General features: G+C 38.7%; 1 protein-coding gene across 1 annotated transcript; it reads right to left on the bottom strand.

The window, feature by feature from the left end:
- Positions 1-15,998: 15,998 nt before the first annotated feature.
- On the bottom strand, positions 15,999-18,386 carry LOC132058429 (uncharacterized). Its single transcript, XM_059450930.1, has 5 exons — positions 17,872-18,386; positions 17,620-17,696; positions 17,480-17,516; positions 17,277-17,388; positions 15,999-17,039 (listed from the first exon to the last, which is right to left on the bottom strand). Exons 1-5 carry the CDS (start codon positions 18,122-18,124, stop codon positions 16,388-16,390), a joined length of 1,131 nt encoding a protein of 376 aa, XP_059306913.1. The 5' UTR covers positions 18,125-18,386; the 3' UTR covers positions 15,999-16,387.
- Positions 18,387-20,865: the final 2,479 nt, after the last annotated feature.

The raw sequence follows: 20,865 nt of genomic DNA, 5'->3' as shown, positions 1-20,865 counted from the left end.
GTCCGTATAACATTATACGGTCCGTATAAGGGTCCGTATAACACCCAGCAGAGATGATATTTGCTTAGTGGTGAACCACGACCACTTATACGGGCCGTGCAATGTTATACGGACCGTATAAGTGTCCGTGGAAGTCCCGACGGGCTGAGTTAAGTTCAATTATATAAATGTGATCCCACTTCACTAATTTCATTTCCCACACTTATTCATCTCTCTCAAGGCTTCTAGAGGGTTCCACACACCTATTCCATAAGAACTTAAGAGAGATTCAAGATCAACTTCATCAAACCAAGAGAGTTAAGTGTATGAAACACATTAAAGTTCATCCAAGCCAAGAAATTCCGATGGAGGTGAACTAGGGTTTTGGTGCAAGAAGAGTAATTCCACTCAAGGATTGTTCTTCCATTATATAAGGTGAGTTTTATGGTATTTCCATGTTGTTTGAGGTATTGAAAAGTTGAAACACTTGGATTGTAGAAGGAAATAGAAAATGGATGAATGTGGGAATAGTGTCATTTTTGAGTAGTAGTTTGGAGTGAATCATGAATATTGATATATTATGATTGTAAGGATGTTATGAATGACATTTAGAACATGGGATAAGCATTATATGTGAGAGAACGTAATAGTGAACTATGACCATGATTATGGAGGAATTAAAGTGAAATTGTGAAGTATGGATAATGTAGATGAATGATGATTGTTGCCTATAATATTGTGAATGTTGTTATGGATATTTGGGAGTTGATATGTGATATGAGGAAAGCCGTATAAACAAAGAAAATGCTGCCCAATTTTCTCTAGCATTAGCAAGCACGTTCATATAATCGATTAGCTAATGTTGATGCGAATTCTCTTGAAGGTAGAAACGAGAGCATCGAAGGAGAATGATCAAATGATAGAATAGCTAAACGAAAGAGGTATGTGAGGCTAGTCCTTTCTTTCAAAGGCATGAATCTTATGGCATAATTTTTCCTCCTTCTCCATGAATTTCCTACACTCCGGAAAACTAAGAACCTAGGTTCATGCATAGCTATATGAGATAAAGATAAGAGATACATTATGAGCACGATAATGATGAAGATGAGCTTAAGTCTAAAGATTCTAGAGTTTATCATATGATGTTCCTACAAAGCTGATGATGTTAACTAAGATCCATTGATGTTGTTTATTGTATACACTCACCTTATATGCTAATTCCTTCAAGGTGAGGCAGAATGCTTATGAATGCTCCATAATGGAATCGAGGGTTCACGACCTTATGTCACCCCGATAAAGTATAATTGTCTTTGAGTTTCTATGCATGCATTATGATGAGTACATGACGATGACATTACACCGCGCCTATATGGCGGGTACACCGCTAAGGCGGGCGTATACACCATGTCTAGATGGCATGGGCGTACACCACTAGCCGGGCGGCATACGAGACGGTACCTCGGACGCGGGAGGCCGGACGCAAAGCAACGATTATCACACCGTACCTATAAGGTCGGGCGCCTTATACATATATGCATACATGATATGATGATGATTATGAAGTAAGCTAGCATGCATTATTTCTTTTATAATTGACGATCGATTCAGATTGCTCCTATTTGATGCTTCCTTATTTCATTAATGTATTATTATTGTTTATGCCTTACATACTCGCACAATGTTCGTACCGACGTTCACTTTTCTTTGGACGCCGTGTTCATGCCCACAGTGTAGACGAGGAGGTGATCCGGACTCATAGAGCTATTAGTTGACTTGAGAGCACTCCATAGTTCCGAAGGTTCCTTTGATTATTATTTTGTGTATATATATACATATGTTTTGGGTATGATGGGGTCCCATCCCGTCCCTATGTCTAGCACTCTAGTAGAGGCTCGTAGATGCGTATGTGTGGGTAGTATGGTCTCACGCTTTCTCCTCGTATGTATATATATATATTTGATTTTGATAGCCGATATATATTATGTATATAAAGTAAATATGTTTCAAGTGAAAAAAGAAAAAAGTTTTCCTATGATTTGAGTATAAGATTAATGAATGAATGCTTGATGTAATGGTATGAGCGGTGCTCGGTGGTTAGCCCCGAGTACCCGTCATGGCCCGTAGTCAGGTCGTGACAAAAGTGGTATCAGAGCAGTTCAGTCCTAGGAAGTGTCTACGAGCCGTGTCTAGTAGAGTCTTGTTTATGGTGTGTTGCGCGCCACACTAATAAACAGGAGGCTACATGACATTTAGGAAAAATGACCATTCTTCTTCTTATGAGATCGTGCGATAAAGCCGCGTATAAGATTTTCTCCTCCCTAATAGTGTGCTATGATTTCAGAAATGCCGCCAAAGGGAAAAGCTACAGCCGCCCAGAAGGGCAAGATTATGATGAAAAAGCGGGTAGAAAGAGAGCCACCAATGAATGTAGAAGAGGGTGAATCACATAATGAGGCTCCGTCTAATGCCTCTTCTACTCCGCCTATTATAGAAGAACAAAAAGAGGCTTCAGCTCCAGCTCCTATGCCTCCAGTTCCTCCACCGGCTACTTTGGGTCAACAAGTGACCGAGGCTATTCATCTATTAACGTAGTTAGTTGCCGCCCAGGCACAGCGGCAAAATGCGAGTCCAAGTGATCGGTCAGCTAGTACCAGAGCCCATGATTTCATGAGTTTGAATCCTCCGGAGTTTTTCGGGTCAAAGCCGGATGAAGACCCGCAAAGTTTTATTCATGAAATGTTGAGGACATTGAAGATTATTCATGCCTCCGAAACTGAATGCAGGAGTTGGCATCTTATAGACTCCGAGATGTGGCGGTATTATGGTACAATAATTGGATATCATCAAGAAAAGAGAATGCGCCTCCTCCCGTTTGGCAAGAATTTGTAGATGCCTTCATCCGCCACTATTTGCCACCCGAGGTCCGCCGAGCTAGAGCGGATAGGTTCTTAAATCTAAAGCAAGGAAATATGAGTGCCCGGGAGTATAGCCTTCAATTTAATTCATTGGCTAGATATGCCCCGACTATGGTGGCCGACATGGGAGATCGGGTGCATAGATTTGTGAGTGGCTTAGGGCCACATTTATTTAAGGATTACTTGACGGCTTCGTTGCAAGATGGGATGGATATTTCCCGCATTCAAGCCCATGCCTAGAATTTAGAAGGACAACAACATCCGTAAAGGGGTGATCTTGATATTGATAGAGGGAAAGCAAGAGGGCCGCATCTATAGGGGGCGTGTAGTGATTATAGAGGGGGGATCAAGGCGGTCATATTCTAGACACTCGAGTGCCGGTCGGCGACTAGTGCACCTCCATTTACGGGTAGGAGATTTGATCGCTCCTTTCGTTCGGGACGGGGTCGAGTTCGAGGGCCCTGTGTTCTCGCTTTGGGGGAGATTATAGCGAGAGAGGCCCCCGTTCACCGCGATGCACCGGCGGTAGATTACATTCCGACGTTGTCGCCAGGGTTCGGATGCTCGCTATACCTATGGCCAGGTTGGGCACATGATGCGAGATTGCCCATCGGTGAGTGGTAGAGTTAGGGTCCAGCCCACAGGATCAGCGGCTGGTTCTTCTTCGTTGCGCCCGTAGGCGTACTCCCCGTATTCCAGCAGCCGAGGTAGAGGCCGAGGGGGAGCATCTACTCGTGCCCACTCACCCCCGCATGTATGCTTTAGCCGGGATGACAGGATCTCGAGTCCTCCCGATGTGGTTACAAGTACATTATCCGTATTTTCCCATGATGTGTATGCATTGATAGATCCGGTTCTACCCTATCTTATATTACTCCATATGTTTGTCGGTCGTATTGGGCGAAACCCGAGCCAATTAAACCTTTTGAGGTATCTACTCCGGTTGGTGATCCCGTGATAGCTAGACAAGTGTACAAAAATTGTGAAATTGTGATATGCGACCGCCGTACCAAAGCCGATTTAGTTGAGCTGGAAATGTTAGATTTCGATGTGATTATGGGTATGGATTGGTTGGCCTCATGTTATGCTAATGTTGATTGCCGAATGAAAGTAGTTCGATTTTAATTTTCGGGAGAGCCCGTGCTTGAATGGAAGGGTAACACAACATCTCCAAGAGGTAGGTTTATTTCCTACCTTAAGGCAAGAAAGATGATAGTTAAGGGCTATATTTATCACTTAGTCCGAGTTCATGACACCGAAGCAAAGTCGCCAACTTTCCAATCCGTTCCGGTAGTAAATGAATTTCCGGACGTATTTCCAGATGAACTTCCAGGCCTTCCTCCGGAAAGAGAGATTGATTTCGCTATTGATGTGTTGTCGGATACACCAAGCCTATTTCTATTCCTCCTTACCGAATGGCTTGGTAGAATTGAAAGAGATAAAGGCACGGAAAGATTTTCTTTGAAAGGGGTTTATTAGACCCGCTTCATCCCCGTGGGGAGCACCCGTCCTATTTGTGAGAAAGAAAGATGGCTCCCTACGAATGTGCATCGATTATAGGCAGTTGAATAAGTTGACGATAAAGAACAAATATCCTCTCCCAAGGATTGATGATTTGTTTGATCAATTACAAGGTGCCAAGTGGTTTTCCAAAATAGACTTGAGGTCAGGTTATCGTCAAGTGAGAGTTGGAGAAGAAGATATTCCAAAAACAAATTTTCTTTAGAACGAGATATGGCCATTATGAATTCCGGTGATGTCATTTGGGTTAACTAATGCTCCGGGGCCGTTCGTTCATGAATCCGATGAATAATGTATTCGGCCTCTCTTAGATTTATTCGTAATAGTATTCATTGATGATATTCTTAGTATATATCTCGCACATAGAATCGAACATACGCATGACCATTTACGTATTGTTCTTGGAATTCTTCGAACTCGAGAATTGTATGCAAAATTTTCAAAGTGCGAGTTTTGGCTAAATTCGTGACATTCTTAGGTCATGTTATTTCGTATGATGGCATTCGAGTTGATACTCGTAAAATCAGTTGCGTGAAGACTTGGCCAAGGCCTACACGACGCCTACGAAGTCCATAGTTTTTACGGGATTGGCGGAGGTTACTATAGAAGGTTCGTAGAGGGATTTTCATCTATTTCAAATTTATTGACGAAGCTAACCCAAAAGTCGGCTAAATTTCGGTGGAATGATGCTTGTGAACGCATTTAGCTTCTAGAAGAGTTGAAAGATAGGTTAACCTCGGCTCCAATCTTAACGCTCCAAGAAGGGCCGATGGTTATGTTGTATATTGGATGCTTCGCGTTGGGTTAGGTGTGTATTGATGCAACATGGTAAAGTCATTGCTTATGCTTCGAGACAACCAACGAAAACATGAAAAGAACTACCCAACTCATGATCTCGAATTGGTCATAATTATTCATGCATTAAAGATGTGGAGACATTACTTGTATGGTGTTCATGTTGATATCTATACGATCACAAGAGTCTTCAATACATTTTCAAACGAAGGAGTTGAATGCAAGCGGCAGGCGGTGGTTAGAATTATTGAAAGATTATGATGTGAGTATTTTATACCACCCCGAAAGGCAAATGTAGTAGCGGACGCGCTTAGCCGCCGATCGGTGGGCAGAAAGAATTATGTCCACCAAGCTTCCTTCGGAAAAGAAAGAATTGATTTATGAGCTCCACCAATTAGCTAATCTTGGAGTACGTCTAGTTGATTCAGGTAGTGCAGGAGTTGGTATTAATAATCCCACAGTTTCGTCCTTGGATATGGAAGTGAAAGAGCGTCAATATGAAGATCCTCAGTTGAGCCATTATAGAGACACATTTCATGAAAAGGAGAAGTCTTCATTTGAAACTTCTATAGATGGAATTCTTAGATACCGAGGCAAAGCTATGTGTTCGAATGTTGCGGAGATTACGTCGCCGAATCCTCGAAGAAGCTCATTATTCTCGGTATTCTATTCATCCAGGAGCGATAAAGATGTATCATGATATTAAGTTAATTTATTGGTGGGATGGAATGAAGAAAGACATAGCAACATAGCAGAATTTGTAGCCCAATGCCCAAATTGCCAGCAAGTGAAAATCGAACATCAAAAGCCAGGAGGGTTATTGCAAGCAATGGAAATCCCTACTTGGAAATGGGAAGTGACCATAATGGATTTTGTTGTGGGGTTACCCCATTTTCGAGGCAAGTATGATTCCATATGGGTGATTGTGGACAGACTCACGAAAGCAGCTCATTTTCTTCCAATCAGAACCACATACTCAGCAGAAGATTATGCAAGGTTGTACCTTAAGGAGATTGTGAGGCCTCATGGTATTCCGATATCTATTATCACAGATAGAGGAGCGCAATTTACAGCCAAGTTCTGAAAATCTTTCCAAGAAGGTTTGGGTACTCAAGTAAAGCTCAGCACGGCATTTCATCCGCAAACTGATGGGCAAGTCGAGCGTACCATTCAGATCTTGGAGGATATGCTAAGAGCATGTGTTCTAGATTTTGGTGGTAGTTGGGATGACCACTTACCCCTTATTGATTTTGCATATAACAATAGCTACCATTCCAGTATCCAAATGGCTCCGTATGAAGCTTTATATGGAAGGAGGTGTAGATCCCCAATTGGATGGTTTGAAGTAGGAGAAGTGCAGCTAATAGGCCCTGAATTGATTCAACAAGCAGCAGAAAAAGTCAAGGTGATCCGAGATCGATTGTTGACAGCCCAAAGTCGCCAAAAATCTTATACAGACAACCGCCGGCGAGACTTAGAATTTCAAGTTGATGACTGGGTATTTTTGAAGGTGTCGCCAATGAAAGGTGTGATGAGATTTGGCAAGAAAGGAAAATTGAGTCCTCGATATATTGGACCCTATAAGATTATCCGCAAGGTGGGTCAAGTAGCTTATGAATTGGACTTGCCTTTAGAACTTGAATCGGTCCATCCAGTTTTTCATGTCTCAATGCTCCGCAAGTGTGTTGGAGATCCTGCGAGGATTATTCCAGTAGATGATGTTCAAGTGACAGAAAAGCTAGTTTATGAAGAAGTGCCCATTACCATATTAAATAGGCAAGTACGGAGACTTCGAAATAAGGAAGTAACTTCAGTCAAAGTCTTGTGGCGAAATAACAACCGAGAAGAAATGACTTGGGAGGCAGAAGAGAAGATGAAATCCACATACCCGCACTTTATTTCGCCCGAAGGATCCCATGATGAGACATCGAGATTATGAGGTATGTATGTTTTCTTTTTATGCATATAGGTGGCGTGTGGCCAACTTATATTACTATTGTGTTGTGGCCCTGTGAGGCGATGGTATTGTGGGCTGTTGTGATAGGATGGTAGTGCCATATTACAGGGGAAACTCTGGCGAAATTTTCGTAGAATTCCCGAGTGCTTAATATTCGAGGACGAATGTTCCAAAAGGGGGGAAGAATGTTACACCTCGAAAATTTCCCGTTAACGTACAGTGAATAGACTAACGAAGAGCACGACGTATACGATGTTTTGATAAGTAAGAAATAACATTTGATGGCTTAAGGAAGTGTTGGAGAAGAGTTATAATGTCCCTTAAATTGTTAACGAGGTGTTAAATAAGTGTTAAAAAGGTTCCATAAGGATTGGAGATCAAACGAACGACGGAGATCATTTCAGGGAAAAGGGGTTATACGACCGACTTATACGGTCCGTATAAGGGTCCGTATAACACCCAGCAGAGATGATGTTTGCTTAGTGGTGAACCACGACCACTTATACGGGCCGTGCAATGTTATACGGACCGTATAAGTGTCCGTGGAAGTCCCGACGGGCTGAGTTAAGTTCAATTATATAAATGTGATCCCACTTCACTAATTTCATTTCCCACACTTCTTCATCTCTCTCAAGGCTTCTAGAGGGTTCGACACACCTCTTCCATAAGAACTCAAGAGAGATTCAAGATCAACTTCATCAAACCAAGAGAGTTAAGTGTATGAAACACATTAAAGTTCATCCAAGCCAAGAAATTCCGATGGAGGTGAACTAGGGTTTTGGTGCAAGAAGAGTAATTCCACTCAAGGCTTGTTTTTCCATTATCTAAGGTGAGTTTTATGGTATTTCCATGTTGTTTGAGGTATTAAAAAGTTGAAACACTTGGATTGTAGAAGGAAATAGAAAATGGGTCATAAATGTGGGAATAGTGTCATTTTTGAGTAGTAGTTTGGAGTGAATCATGAATATTGATATATTATGATTGTAAGGATGTTATGAATGACATTTAGAACATGGGATAAGCATTATATGCGAGAGAACGTAATAGTGAACTATGACCATGATTATGGAGGAATTAAAGTGAAATTGTGAAATGTGGATAATGTAGATGAATGATGATTGTTGCCTATAATATTGTGAATGTTGTTATGGATGTTTGGGAGTTGATGTGTAATATGAGGAAAGTCGTATAAACAAAGGAAATGTCGCGAATTTTCTCTAGCATTAGTAAGCACGTTCATATAATCGATTAGCTAATGTTGATGCGAATTCTCTTGAAGGTAGAAACGCGAGCATCGAAGGAGAACGATCAAATGATAGAATAGCTAAACGAAAAAGGTATGTGAGGCTAGTCCTTTCTTTCAAAGGCATGAATCTTATAGCATGATTTTTTCTCCTTCTCCATGAATTTCCTACACTCCGGAAAACTAAGAGCCTAGGTTCATGAATAGCTATATGAGATAAAGATAAGAGATACATTATGAGCACGATAATGATGATGATGAGCTTAAGTCTAAAGATTCTAGAGTTTATGATATGATGTTCCTACAAAGCTAATGATGTTAACTATGATCCATTGATGTTGTTTATTGTATACACTCACCTTATATGCTAATTCCTTCAAGGTGAGGCAGAATGCTTATGAATGCTCCATAATGGAATCGGGGGTTCACGACCTTATGTCACCCCGATAAAGTATAGTTGTCTTTGAGTTTCTATGCATGCATTATGATGAGTACATGATGATGATATTACACCGCACCTATATGACCGGGCAGACACCGCTAAGGCAGGCAGCGTATACACCATGTCTAGATGGCATAGGCAGACACCACTAGTGGGCGGCATAAGACGGTACCCCGGACGCGGGAGGCCTGGACGCAGGCTAATGATTATCACACCGTACCCATAAGGTCGGGCAGCTTATACATATATGCATACATGATATGATGATGATTATGAATTAAGCTAGCATGTATTGTTTCTTTTATAATTGACAGTCAGTTACAGGTTGCTTCTTATTTGATGCTTCCTCATTTAATTGATGTATTATTATTGTTGATGCCTTACATACTCGACAATGTTCGTACCGACGTCCGTTTTTCTTTGGACGTTGTGTTCATGCCCACAGTAGACGGGAGGTGATCCGTACTCGTAGGAGCTATTAGCTGACTTGGGAGCACTCCATTGTCCCGGAGGTGCCATTGATTATTCTTTTATGTATATATATGTTTTGGGCATGACGGGGTCCTGTCCCGTCCCTATGTCTAGAACTCTAGTAGAGGCTCGTAGATGCGTATGTGTGGGTAGTATGGTCTCACAGTTTCTCCTCGTATGTATATACATTATTTTGATTTTGATAGCCGAAGGGCTTATGTATATAAAGTAAATATGTTTCAAGTGAAAAAAGAAAAAAGTTTTCCTATGATTTGAGTATAAGATTAATGAATGAATGCTTGATGTAATGGTATGAGCGGTGCTCGGTGGTTAGCCTCGGGTACCCGTCATGGCCCGTAGTCGGGTCGTGACATTATGCCATAATCTGCTGACGTAACCCTGCAACATTTGGAACACACAATCTGCCTCGGTACCTTAGAACTCCATCTCCGAAAATCTCAAAGGGTGACTTCTTTTTCTGTGGGGCTATCTCCCTGTACTGAATCAAGGAAGGATCCTCATACCGGTGTTCCTTAACCTCAGCTACTAAGGATGATGTCACTGTATCCTGAACTGTGATTCTTGCATCGCTTGAGTTTAATAATCGAACTCCTAGTCTAGCTAACTGATGAAGCTCGTGAGCTAACTTCCTTTCCTCTGTTCTCAAGTAAGACAAATCTAACTTTATTTTCTCTGTTTGTAAGTAAGACAAACTACCCATAGATTTGCGGCTAAGGGCATCGGCTACTACATTCGCCTTCCCTGGATGGTATAGAATATCAACATCATAATCCTTCAACAGCTCGAACCATCGCTTCTGATGCAAATTCAACTCTTTCTGCTTAAAGATGTACTGAAGACTCTTATGATCCGTGTAAACATCAACGTGAACCATATAAATAATATCTTAAACCTTAAGTGCATGAATCACTGCAACTAACTCCAAATCATAGGTCGGATAGTTTTTCTAGTGCTTTCTCAGCTGCCTCAAAGCATAAATAATAACTTTATCATGCTGCATCAACACACAACCCAATCCAAATCCCGAGGCATCACAATATCTATTATAACTCTCTGATCCCTCTGGAAGTGTCAAAACTGGCACTGAAGTCAGTATGTTCTTCAACTCCTGAAAAATCCAATCACAAGGGACTATCCACTGGAACTTAGCTGCCTCCTGCTTCAGCCTTGTCAAGGGTGCTAAAAGAGAGGAAAAGCCCTCTACAAATATCCTGTAATATCCTGCCAACCTCAGAAAACTATGAACCTCCATCAGTGTCGTGGGTCTAGGCTAAATCTTCACGGCCTCTGTATTCTGAGTGTCAACCCTGATGCCGTCATCCCATACAATGTGTCTGAGGAAAGCCACAGAATTCAACCAAAACACACATTTAGAGAACTTTACGTACAGATTCTGATTCTGAAGAACTCTGAGCACAGCAAGCAAATGATCTGCATGCTCCGCCTCTTATCAAGAGTGGACTAGAATATCATCGATAAACACAATCATAAACTGATCTAAAAAGGTTCTGAATACTCGATTCATCAAATCCATAAATACTGCTGGTGCATTAGTCAACCCAAAAGACATCACAAGAAACTCAAAGTGACCATATCTGGTCCTGAATGTTGTCTTCGAATTATCTTTCTCTCTGACCCTGACCTGATGATAACCTGATCTCAAGTCTATCTTTGAAAAGCATCTGACACCCTACAATTGATCAAATAAATTGTCAATTCTCAGGAGCGGATACTTGTTCTTTATCGTCACCTTATTCAACTATCTGTAATCTATACACATTCACAACGAGCCATCTTTCTTCCTTACAAATAATATCGATGCTCCCCACGGCGGCGTACTAGGCCTAATAAATACCTTCTCGAGCAAATCTTTCAACTGCTCCTTCAATTCCCTCAACTCAGCAGAGGCCATCCTATAAGGGGGAATAGATATTGGTTGAGCATCTGGTAGCACATCGATAGCAAAGTCAATCTCTCGTTCAGGCAGAATGCCTGGGAGTTCGTCTAGAAATACATCTGGGAATTCATTAACCACTAGAATAGACTGAAGGGCCGGTGGTTCTTCTTCTGCATTTTGGACTCGAACAATATGGTAAATACAACCCTTTGCAATAATCTTCTTTGCCTTGAGATAGGAAATAAACCTACCCCTCGGTGAAGCTGTATTGCCTTTCCACTCCAGACCCGACTCTCCTGGGAACTGAAATTGAACCACCTTTGTTCTGCAATCAATGTTAGCATAACAAGAAGCCAACCAATCAATGCCCATAATAACATCCAAGTCCACCATATCCAACTCAATCAAGTCTGCTACGGTATGACGATTGGAAATTATAACTACATAATTCTTGTATACTCATCTAGCTATCATCGGGTCTCCAACAGGTGTAGATACCTCAAAAGGCCTAATCTTCTCAGGTTTTATCCCAAACTTACCGGCAATAAAAGGAGTGACGTATGATAAAGTAGAACCTGGATCTATTAATGCATACACGTCATGGGAAAAGACTAACAATATACCTGTAATAACATCAGGCGACGACTCTGACTCTAGATCCTGCCGACCAACCAATACATAGATGCGGTTCTGAAGATCGCTCGAGCTAAACACTCCACCTCTACCTCTACCACGGCCGGCTAAAGTCTGAGAACCCTGCCCAGGAGGGTGTACCGATGACGAAGAACCAGTTGCAGGTCCTGTCGGCTGAACTACACCTCCACCACCTCTCGACGAACAATCTCGCATAATATGGCCTGGATGACTGCAGGTATAACACACATCTAAACCCAAACGGCACTGTCCACCGTGCAACTTACCACACTGAGCGCATCGTGGCAGAGATGGCCTCATCTGACCAAAATCACCCCTGAACTGGGAACTGGAAGCCCTGGAGCTCTAGTCTGACCCAGAATAAGTGGGTCGATCAAACGTCGGTCCTGGAAACTGTGAAGGCGAGCTAGCCACTGAATAAGCTGGATGCCTAGGAAACTGTTGTCTATAAGCACCCCTGAACTTACCAAAGAAACCAAAAGATCTAGCCCTTTTACTCTGGCCCCTATCACGCTCTCGATCAGCTCGCTACTGCTGCTTCCGCTCCTCTCAACCCTGAGCATATGCCTGAATACGAGAGATATCCATACCCTCTTGAAGTGAGGCCATCATGCAATCATTAATCAAGTGTGGCCCAAGTCCCATCACAAACCGGTGAACTCGATCCTCCATCTCAGCTACAATCATGGGAGCATACACGCTAGTGAGTTAAAGCGAAGACTATATTCCCGAACACTCATATTCCCCAGGCGTGGATTCAGAAATCTATCAACTCGAGCTCGTCGGGTCTCCGCTGGCAAATAGTGTCGAAGGAAAGGCTCTGTGAACTCCTGCCATACTGCTGGAGGTGCATTAGTCCCAGGAAGCCAACTCTACTGACTCAATGTCAGAAGCATGCATTATCCTCAATGTCCTCTGCATCCAATCAATAAAATTCTGCGAGTCCTCATCTGGCTTTGATCCTGTAAATACTGGAGGGTCCAAATTGATGAAGTCTTGAACCCTGGCACTAACATCCCTATCAGCATAACCGGTACTAGTGCCATGACGCTCCCGCACCTGCAGATAAATACTCTGTAGGTGCGGACCTTCCTGACCTCACACGATCTCGCACCTGCGGACCAAGCCTCGCAAAGGTGGGCCCGCAAGTATGGCTCCATAACCGCAGATGCGGCATACCAGAAACCAGCAAAATTCTGGTTTTTCACCAAGTTCACCCCGAAACCCCAAACTCATCTGAGACTTCTCGTATACAAACCAAATATGCAACCACTCTAAAAACACGCTACAAACTCACCCGTGCCCTCGGAATTCCCAAAAGAGGTCGTCTTGACCTAGTCAACCCCCAAACGCCCAAAACAAGCTTTCCACCCAAAGGACCAAAACACCCCCGAGTGCCTCGAGAACCGAACCAACCACCCTACCAAGTTATAATCGACCTTCCGAACCTAATGGGATCGACCAAATACCCAAAAAGTCTCATTTACCCAAAAGTCAACTATTGATCAACACTTTTTCGCTTATTCAACTTAAAAACTTCTAAATTTCTCAAAGTCAACCAAGACTCGCCCGACTACCTCGTACTTGGTTCCACCCATCCCGGCAAGTCAAATACACTCTAACGAATCTAGGGGAAGGGTCAACAGGGGTAAAAGGACCTAAACGACCAAACGGGTCATTACAAAAAGCCACTGAAAGATTACATCTTATTTGCATTGACAATTCTAATTACGAAAGAAGGCATACAAATGGTTGCTTGAATAGTGGGCAAATAAAATTGCAAATCCAAACCTTCTCCCAATAAAGGGTATCGTGGCTTTAAACTTCTTCGTTGCACTCGTGTAATTTCAAGAATAACAAACTTCTTCCCTGCACTCGTGTTGATAACGTGCTATAAAATAATAAAGTAAGAAGAGGAATATTGTAGAGAAAGAGAGAAGAGAGGAGAATTTTTTGTTTCTCTTGAGGGATAAAAATACAATGAAGAGAACCCTCTATTTATAAGGGAAAAGTAGATTGGTCTCCAAGTCACTAACTCTAACTTTTATCATAAAGATAGACATCCACAATAATAAATAATATTTATAACACAAATAGTATATATGCCAATGTTCATAAATAAATCATTTGGAACATGTACTTATTATTGTGAGCTTAAAATGAAATCCTACTCTTTTGTAATGAATGGAGCTTGTTCCATTCCAGTGGGTGAGGGATGTTTTGTAACCCCTCTACATGTACTTATTATTTCATCAATAAAAAGTACATGTTAACCGAAAAAGGAAAAAAAAAAAAACTCATTATAGATGTTTAATATTTTAAATGGCCGGACGTGTAGATAATTACAAGATATCCGGATAACTATAACTTTCAAAAATATGGATTCTACTACATCTGACAAGGAGTACTAGACGAGTCTTCTTCCTCCTTTCAACTTCAACTTCAATATCTTAGATTTTAGGGTTTGCATTTTCATACATTCACTCTTTACGTTTTCCTTGACACAAACCGTGTCAGTTGCAGATATAAAGTCACAAATGAAATGTCAATTTACAAGATGTGGATTTTCACTTATACTGAATCAATATTTATTGATTTGCTTAGTTTCTTTTGACTGCTTTAAGTTTCATAGTTTAGTTTTCAATTTCTTGATCACCTTGTTCAGTATGCTGTATGCATATGATTACAAGAACGTTCACGATATATGAAATAATTAAGGACAGACTTTTACACTCATTGTTTGTGCAAATTAAATAGATTTAATGCGAAAGTTTTCTAGGTTTAATTTTATGGATTTTAATTTTGCTTTCGGAGTGCCACATAGATGTAAAAATTCTACTACTCTTTTTTTTTCTTTTTCGGAAGACATTTTAAGCAGTTACAAAATGTGACCCATCTTCTCAATGCCTAGTCTCAATAGTTTTGCCCAGATTTGACTTTCATCAAATTAGGGAGTATTATTTATTTATTTTCAGAGCTATAACTTTTCGAAAACAGATCCTCAATGGCAAAAAGGATAAACTACATCAAAAGGTAGTCAAATCAGATATATATATATATATATATATATAGCATTTAAGAATGAGATTCCAAGAACTTTTTGTCCTTGGTTTATTAAAAATGCATCATTGCCCTTATTAACTCGCTGTTTCATAGATAAGCTCTCGTCCTGGAATTTGGTATATGGACGTTGAAAGAATATAAAAGCCATACTAGATCAACAAAGATTCATGCTGACATTATCCCCTTATGTTTCAACCACAACTTATAGATAAAGGACCAGCATATAGTTTAATATATCCTGTTTTTTACAGCACACACTTTTAGTTCCTTAGAAAAATATATGGAATTATATATCAAGCTGAACACAAACAACAATATCTCAATAGGACAATGAGTTCATGAATCTGCCCACACCTTAGGACAATCGGTTGAGTAACATAATATCTTACACTCTGACAATCCATTTTATGCGTCTTAGATTAATTAGCCTCGAAGTTTAACAAAGTAATGAAAACTTTTAGATCTAATGGTTATAAGATGTTAAATGTTGGAATTAAAAAGTTCCTAAATACTATCTAATGGTTATAAGATGTTAAATGTTGGAATTAAAAAGTTCCTAAATACTGCCTCCAGTCCAAGATACTAAAGTAGGAGACAAATTTTATGTGATTAACTTATCCATATAATGGACACTTGTGAACATGCACATAAACGTTTTCCAAAATATGAGTCGGAAGTGTTTAATAAGAATATTTTATCATATGTCCAGATGTTCATTAGAACATGTCATAGTTTGAGTATTTAAATAAAATTTACTGGTAAGTTTAAGAGCTTAAATAGATTGAAAAGGCAAGTAAGACACAAAAATTAAAGAGTTAAATCCTTTTAATTTTTGATAACTTTTACACATCCATATGAGACAACCGTATAACTCCACTGGTAACTTTCTTTGTAGCTACTCTTCAGCTTCCTATGATGATTTTTATAACTAAGTTTTTAAGATCTTGGACAGGGGTTTGTTACACATTCCTAATAGTATGTCTCAGACAATAGACCAACACAATTACCAATGAGTTCCTCGGACATCAAGGGTCTGGTCATCCTCATCTCATAGTCATTTTGTCATTTCTTGGAAAAAAACAATTCTAGTTATTTGGAAAAAAACACACATAAAGATGAATCTCAACTTTTTCAATAATGTCTGAAACTCCACTACTATATGATTCTCTCTCTCTCTCCATGCAATGAAGTATATATGAATTCACATGAGGCTAAAACTTGGTGCTAAGTTTCACATTCTCAAGTCATGAAGTAGATAATATCTCGCTAAGAAATACTTCTTGTTTTGATAACATAGAGACAACAAAAACCAACAGTACTATTTAGTAGTAATAATAATATTAACTTGGGTAAATGGTACTAAGACATAGTCAACACACAATAACATGAAACAAGTACCTCAAGATCTCACTTAGAATATTGTCCTCATTCATAGAGTCAGATCCAGAGTACTTGCCCTTTTTCTTGCATTTTCTGTCGTAGCTTCAATATTACTGTCACCCCCCCAAACTAGGGTGGGATGTGATTCGCACCCGATCCTTACTGCCCGTTGAGTGAACCCTGTTGTAGCATCAATATTAGCATCTTCCATAAACCTTGTAACCCTTGAAGAAGACAATGGTGATGACAATGACAATGATAAGCTACTCCCATTATCATTATCATCATGGTTTATTATCTCTTCATTAATCCTTGGCTTTGCACCTAGACATAAATTCAGATCAAGGTCACAATCTGAAGCTTTCCTTTTTAAAGGAGTCTGCTTTTCTAGATTTATGGTTCTTTCCAAATCTGGAGGAGAAGTATTTCCATTTCCACCAACGGCTCTTGCTTGAGCTTTTGCAACTATATGAAACAACCTAGTGAGCTCATCCCTAGGTTTTCCTCTGGATAATCCAATTTCATCTTTAACTTCATTTGTTTGTAAAGCGGATCTTTCACTGATGAAAGATGGAATCCCTGTACATAAATCTTGATTCAGTGTAGGGTAAAATCCTCCTCTGGTCCTGTTTAGTATACTTTGCCCCACTGTGGTGTTAGGTATCCAATTGCCATGGCAATTCCAAGAAGCATCTTCATACCTTGTAAAAGAGAAATAAAGAAAAAAAAAATTGTTTGCAAGAATAAAGTAGTGTAAAAATTTTGCAACAAATATTAATTTCTGGATATATAAGTTTAAAAGTACAGTAAGTTCAGTGTTAAAAACCGTAAAAATTGAACTAATCATGTTTTAATTTTAGATCTGCCTCTAAAAATATGGATGAGTGAATTAAAGAGAAGGGAAAGCAAGAAAGATGTGAATCATATGCATTACATACCTAAAAGGGGAATTGAGCCTCTGATGGGAAGTAGGGAACACTGGGAATTGGCTCAAATTGAAGATATTTTGATCTTCACCTTCCATAAAACGATTGTGATGATGTGAAATCCCTGTGGGAAAATACATGGAATCATTAAGATTTACTACCAAAAACCTAAATTTTGAAAATAATAAAGAGAAATAACATAAAAGCATCTATACCTTGACCTTGGTCATCCAACTTCTTGCTTCTATACATCTATGAGAAAACAAATCAAAGGGAAAAGAGTTAATCAGAGAAAGGTAAGCAATTATGTTAATTAGCTTTAATTTCTTGGTTGATTGAGATCTTGATTTTGTACCTGCAAATGGCTCTTGACATGAGCAATGTTGAGTCCTTTTATGTTCATCATTTGAAGAACTAGTTTCGGTGTTGCTCCTGCACCAAAAAAGAAGCAAAATAAAGAAGACAAACCATTAAAGAAGGTCAAATACTCTAACCATCGCCGTGAAACTGTGTGGTCATCTTATCTAAAAGCTTAAACTATTGGTCACAATACACAATTAAAGGTTAATTAGCTGATACAAACTAATAAAAAATTGTAGAAACTTACGATCTTGTCCACCAAGTCTTTCTACGGCATGAACAAAACGGAGATGGAGATCAGGAGTCCATCGGAGTCTAGGCATCTTGGATCGAACATAAGGTCTCACACAGGGCTTCTTTTCACTCTCTTCAACTGTACTGTCGCTTGAGCTTCCTCCCTCCTTTAACTTGCTCAAGGCTTTCTCCGCTTCATCCTCAGTTTGTCCAAAATTAGAGCTTGTCTTGGAATTACATCCACTCTCACCACTATCCTCCGACATTTTTACTAAAAGTTTCTCTTGTTAGCTTGATGGAGTAAATATTTTAGCATTTTTGGTGATGAATTCTTGATGATCTAGGGCTTCTTACAAACTGCATAGCTCTAAACTAAGACATGAACCTTAAGAAGTGAAATATTCCATAGACTGAGGTTGGAAAAGTAAAATGAAAGTTACAGTTCTACGTAGAACAAATGGAAAAATCAAACCCTAGACTTGTCAAATAATTAAGATGGAAGACCCTTCTCTCTCTCTCTCTCTATCTCTCTCTCTCTTTCTCTAAGCAATTATTTATCTAACTCCTAATTAATTAATTAATATGTATCCATGTATGCATGATGATTTCATGGATGGTGCACATGATAACACTATAAATCTTGAGACTAATTAATTGCGTGAAGGAAGAAAAAGATATTACATCATGTGAGGCCAGCTCTACGTTGTATAGGCATCTATAGAAAAGCAGCTTGTCACGAAAAATGCCCACGATTTTTAAAAATAAATGGAAGAAAAGGTTACTTTTTTTCTTAAAAACTAACATATAATACTCCATTTATCCTAATTTTAGTTATGTGATATTCTCTGTGTTTTGAGACGAAATGAAATGTTGACATCATTTCAATAATAACTTCATTTAAAACTGATGTTATCTCTATCAAATTAATTTTTGAATATTTTTAATACTTTTTCACACTACCACTAATATAATATATATGTCAAACTAACCCCTATATATATATATATATATATATCATCACACACTTCGACAGATATTTTGTTGTAGGAGTTATTATTTTTGCATCTTAGAAGTACAAGGTTTCATTTGCCCCATTAACTTTCTCCTATGTCAAGCCTCCCACCCTTATATAGAATTTTCCAAAAATTAAAAGTTCTAACAAAGCTTATTAATGGTATGAAAAATATTATCATACTTAGTGGCAAAAGCTATGTATTTGACAAGGGTCTAGTTGAATCCCCGTCAATGAAAAATTGTGCTTGATGAATTTCATATATATATATATAAAGAATACTTTTTTCGAATTTCATTATTAGAATTTTGAACTTTGCCACTGCTCATACCCTCTTACAATTACAATGAATACGTTTAATGATCATATATATATATATATGAACTTATTCCTAAATACAAGAGTAAATCCCACTTTACTCCCCTAACATTTAAGGGTTGGGAAACAATATCCACTCTAAATATTGAATGGGAACGATAACCCTCTTATGAAACATTTTATGGTGAGGATTTTCCTTATTTGAATAAAGATCTTTTTTCTTTTTCTTTCTAGAATTAAAATGCGAAAATATATAATTTTATTATTGCTCATTCACCTATTCTGTTGAAATAATGTGCTTGTAGAATATAACAGCTATTTGCAATAATCCATCAATAAATTTTTAGCTATGTGGCATTCGTTTTACCTGCATGCGCATTAAACTTTGGGGTTCTAATTGCACATTAGTAGTTTACCTAATTTCCACTCTGACATTACCTTTATTTATGAATTATCTCATTCACCTCTTCCATTGTTCTATTGAACACCAAAAAATCAAAATCAAGGCAAAAAAGAACTCTTTAGAGACTTTTCTTGATTAGCTGAAGCTTGTGTGTTTCTTCCCGTTTTGATGAGTTTAAGGTAAGAGTCAATTTTACTCTACCCCTTAATATTTAAGGGTTGAGAAACAATACCTCCTCCATATGTTGAATGGGAACGATAACCCCGTTATACGATATTATTCGGCAAGCCTTTTCATTTTTTGAATAAATATAGTTTCTAGATCTAAAATACAAAAATATATAACTCTTATTTATTAGATTTAATTATACATTTACATAAAATAGGCACTCAAATAAGATGGCGATTGATTTCATATAACCAAGCATTTCGTTCATATTTTCAAAGAATTGCTTATATAAACATATAATTAGAAAAAAGTTTCATATAGGATAAAAATTGGACTGATTTTTCAAAAAAAAAAATTATTTGCTTGGCTCATCTAAGTGTTTTGAAAAAATAAAAAAAAAATATATATATATATATATATATATATATATGCCTAAATAATTGATTAATGTGAAAATTGTTGTGAAACATATCTTAGCGGATGGAATTGCTATTATACAAAATATTTATAGATGACCCAAAGGTAATGTCAAAGTAGGAAATTAGGTAGACTATTGATGTGCAATTAGAATCCCAAAATTTAATGCGCATGCAGTAAAACGGATGCCACAGAGATAAAAATTTATTGACAGATTATTGCAAGTAGCTGTTATATCCTTAAAAAAATACATTATTTTCAACGGAATAGGTGAATGGGACAATAATAAAATTATATATTTTTGTATTTAATTCTAGAAAGAAAAAAAAAAGATCTTTATTCAAATAAGAATACTCACCGGAAAATATTGCATAAGGGGGTTATCGTTCCCATTCAATATTTGGAGGGGGTATTGTTTCCCAACCCTTAAATGTTAGGGGGGTAAAGTGGGATTGACTCTAAAAACAACAATAAAAAAGAAATAAATAAACACAGAAATAAAGAAGTTAGTTCCATACCTTCATGTAGAAGTTAGTTCCATATATACCTTCATGTATACTTTGCTCTAGTTGACTGGTATGTTTTAATACCTATGGTTTAAGCTTTTATAAGATTGAAATTGGTTAAATACAGGAAAATAATAAATATGCTGATTCCTTTTGTTTTTTCCGATAGATTTCCTTCCTTAT

The sequence above is a fragment of the Lycium ferocissimum genome, chromosome 5 (genome assembly GCF_029784015.1).
Source record: "Lycium ferocissimum isolate CSIRO_LF1 chromosome 5, AGI_CSIRO_Lferr_CH_V1, whole genome shotgun sequence".
In the NCBI taxonomy this organism is placed as follows: Eukaryota; Viridiplantae; Streptophyta; class Magnoliopsida; order Solanales; family Solanaceae; genus Lycium; species Lycium ferocissimum.
Note: the sequence above shows the minus strand (reverse complement) of the source record. Positions and strands in the feature narration are given on the sequence as shown.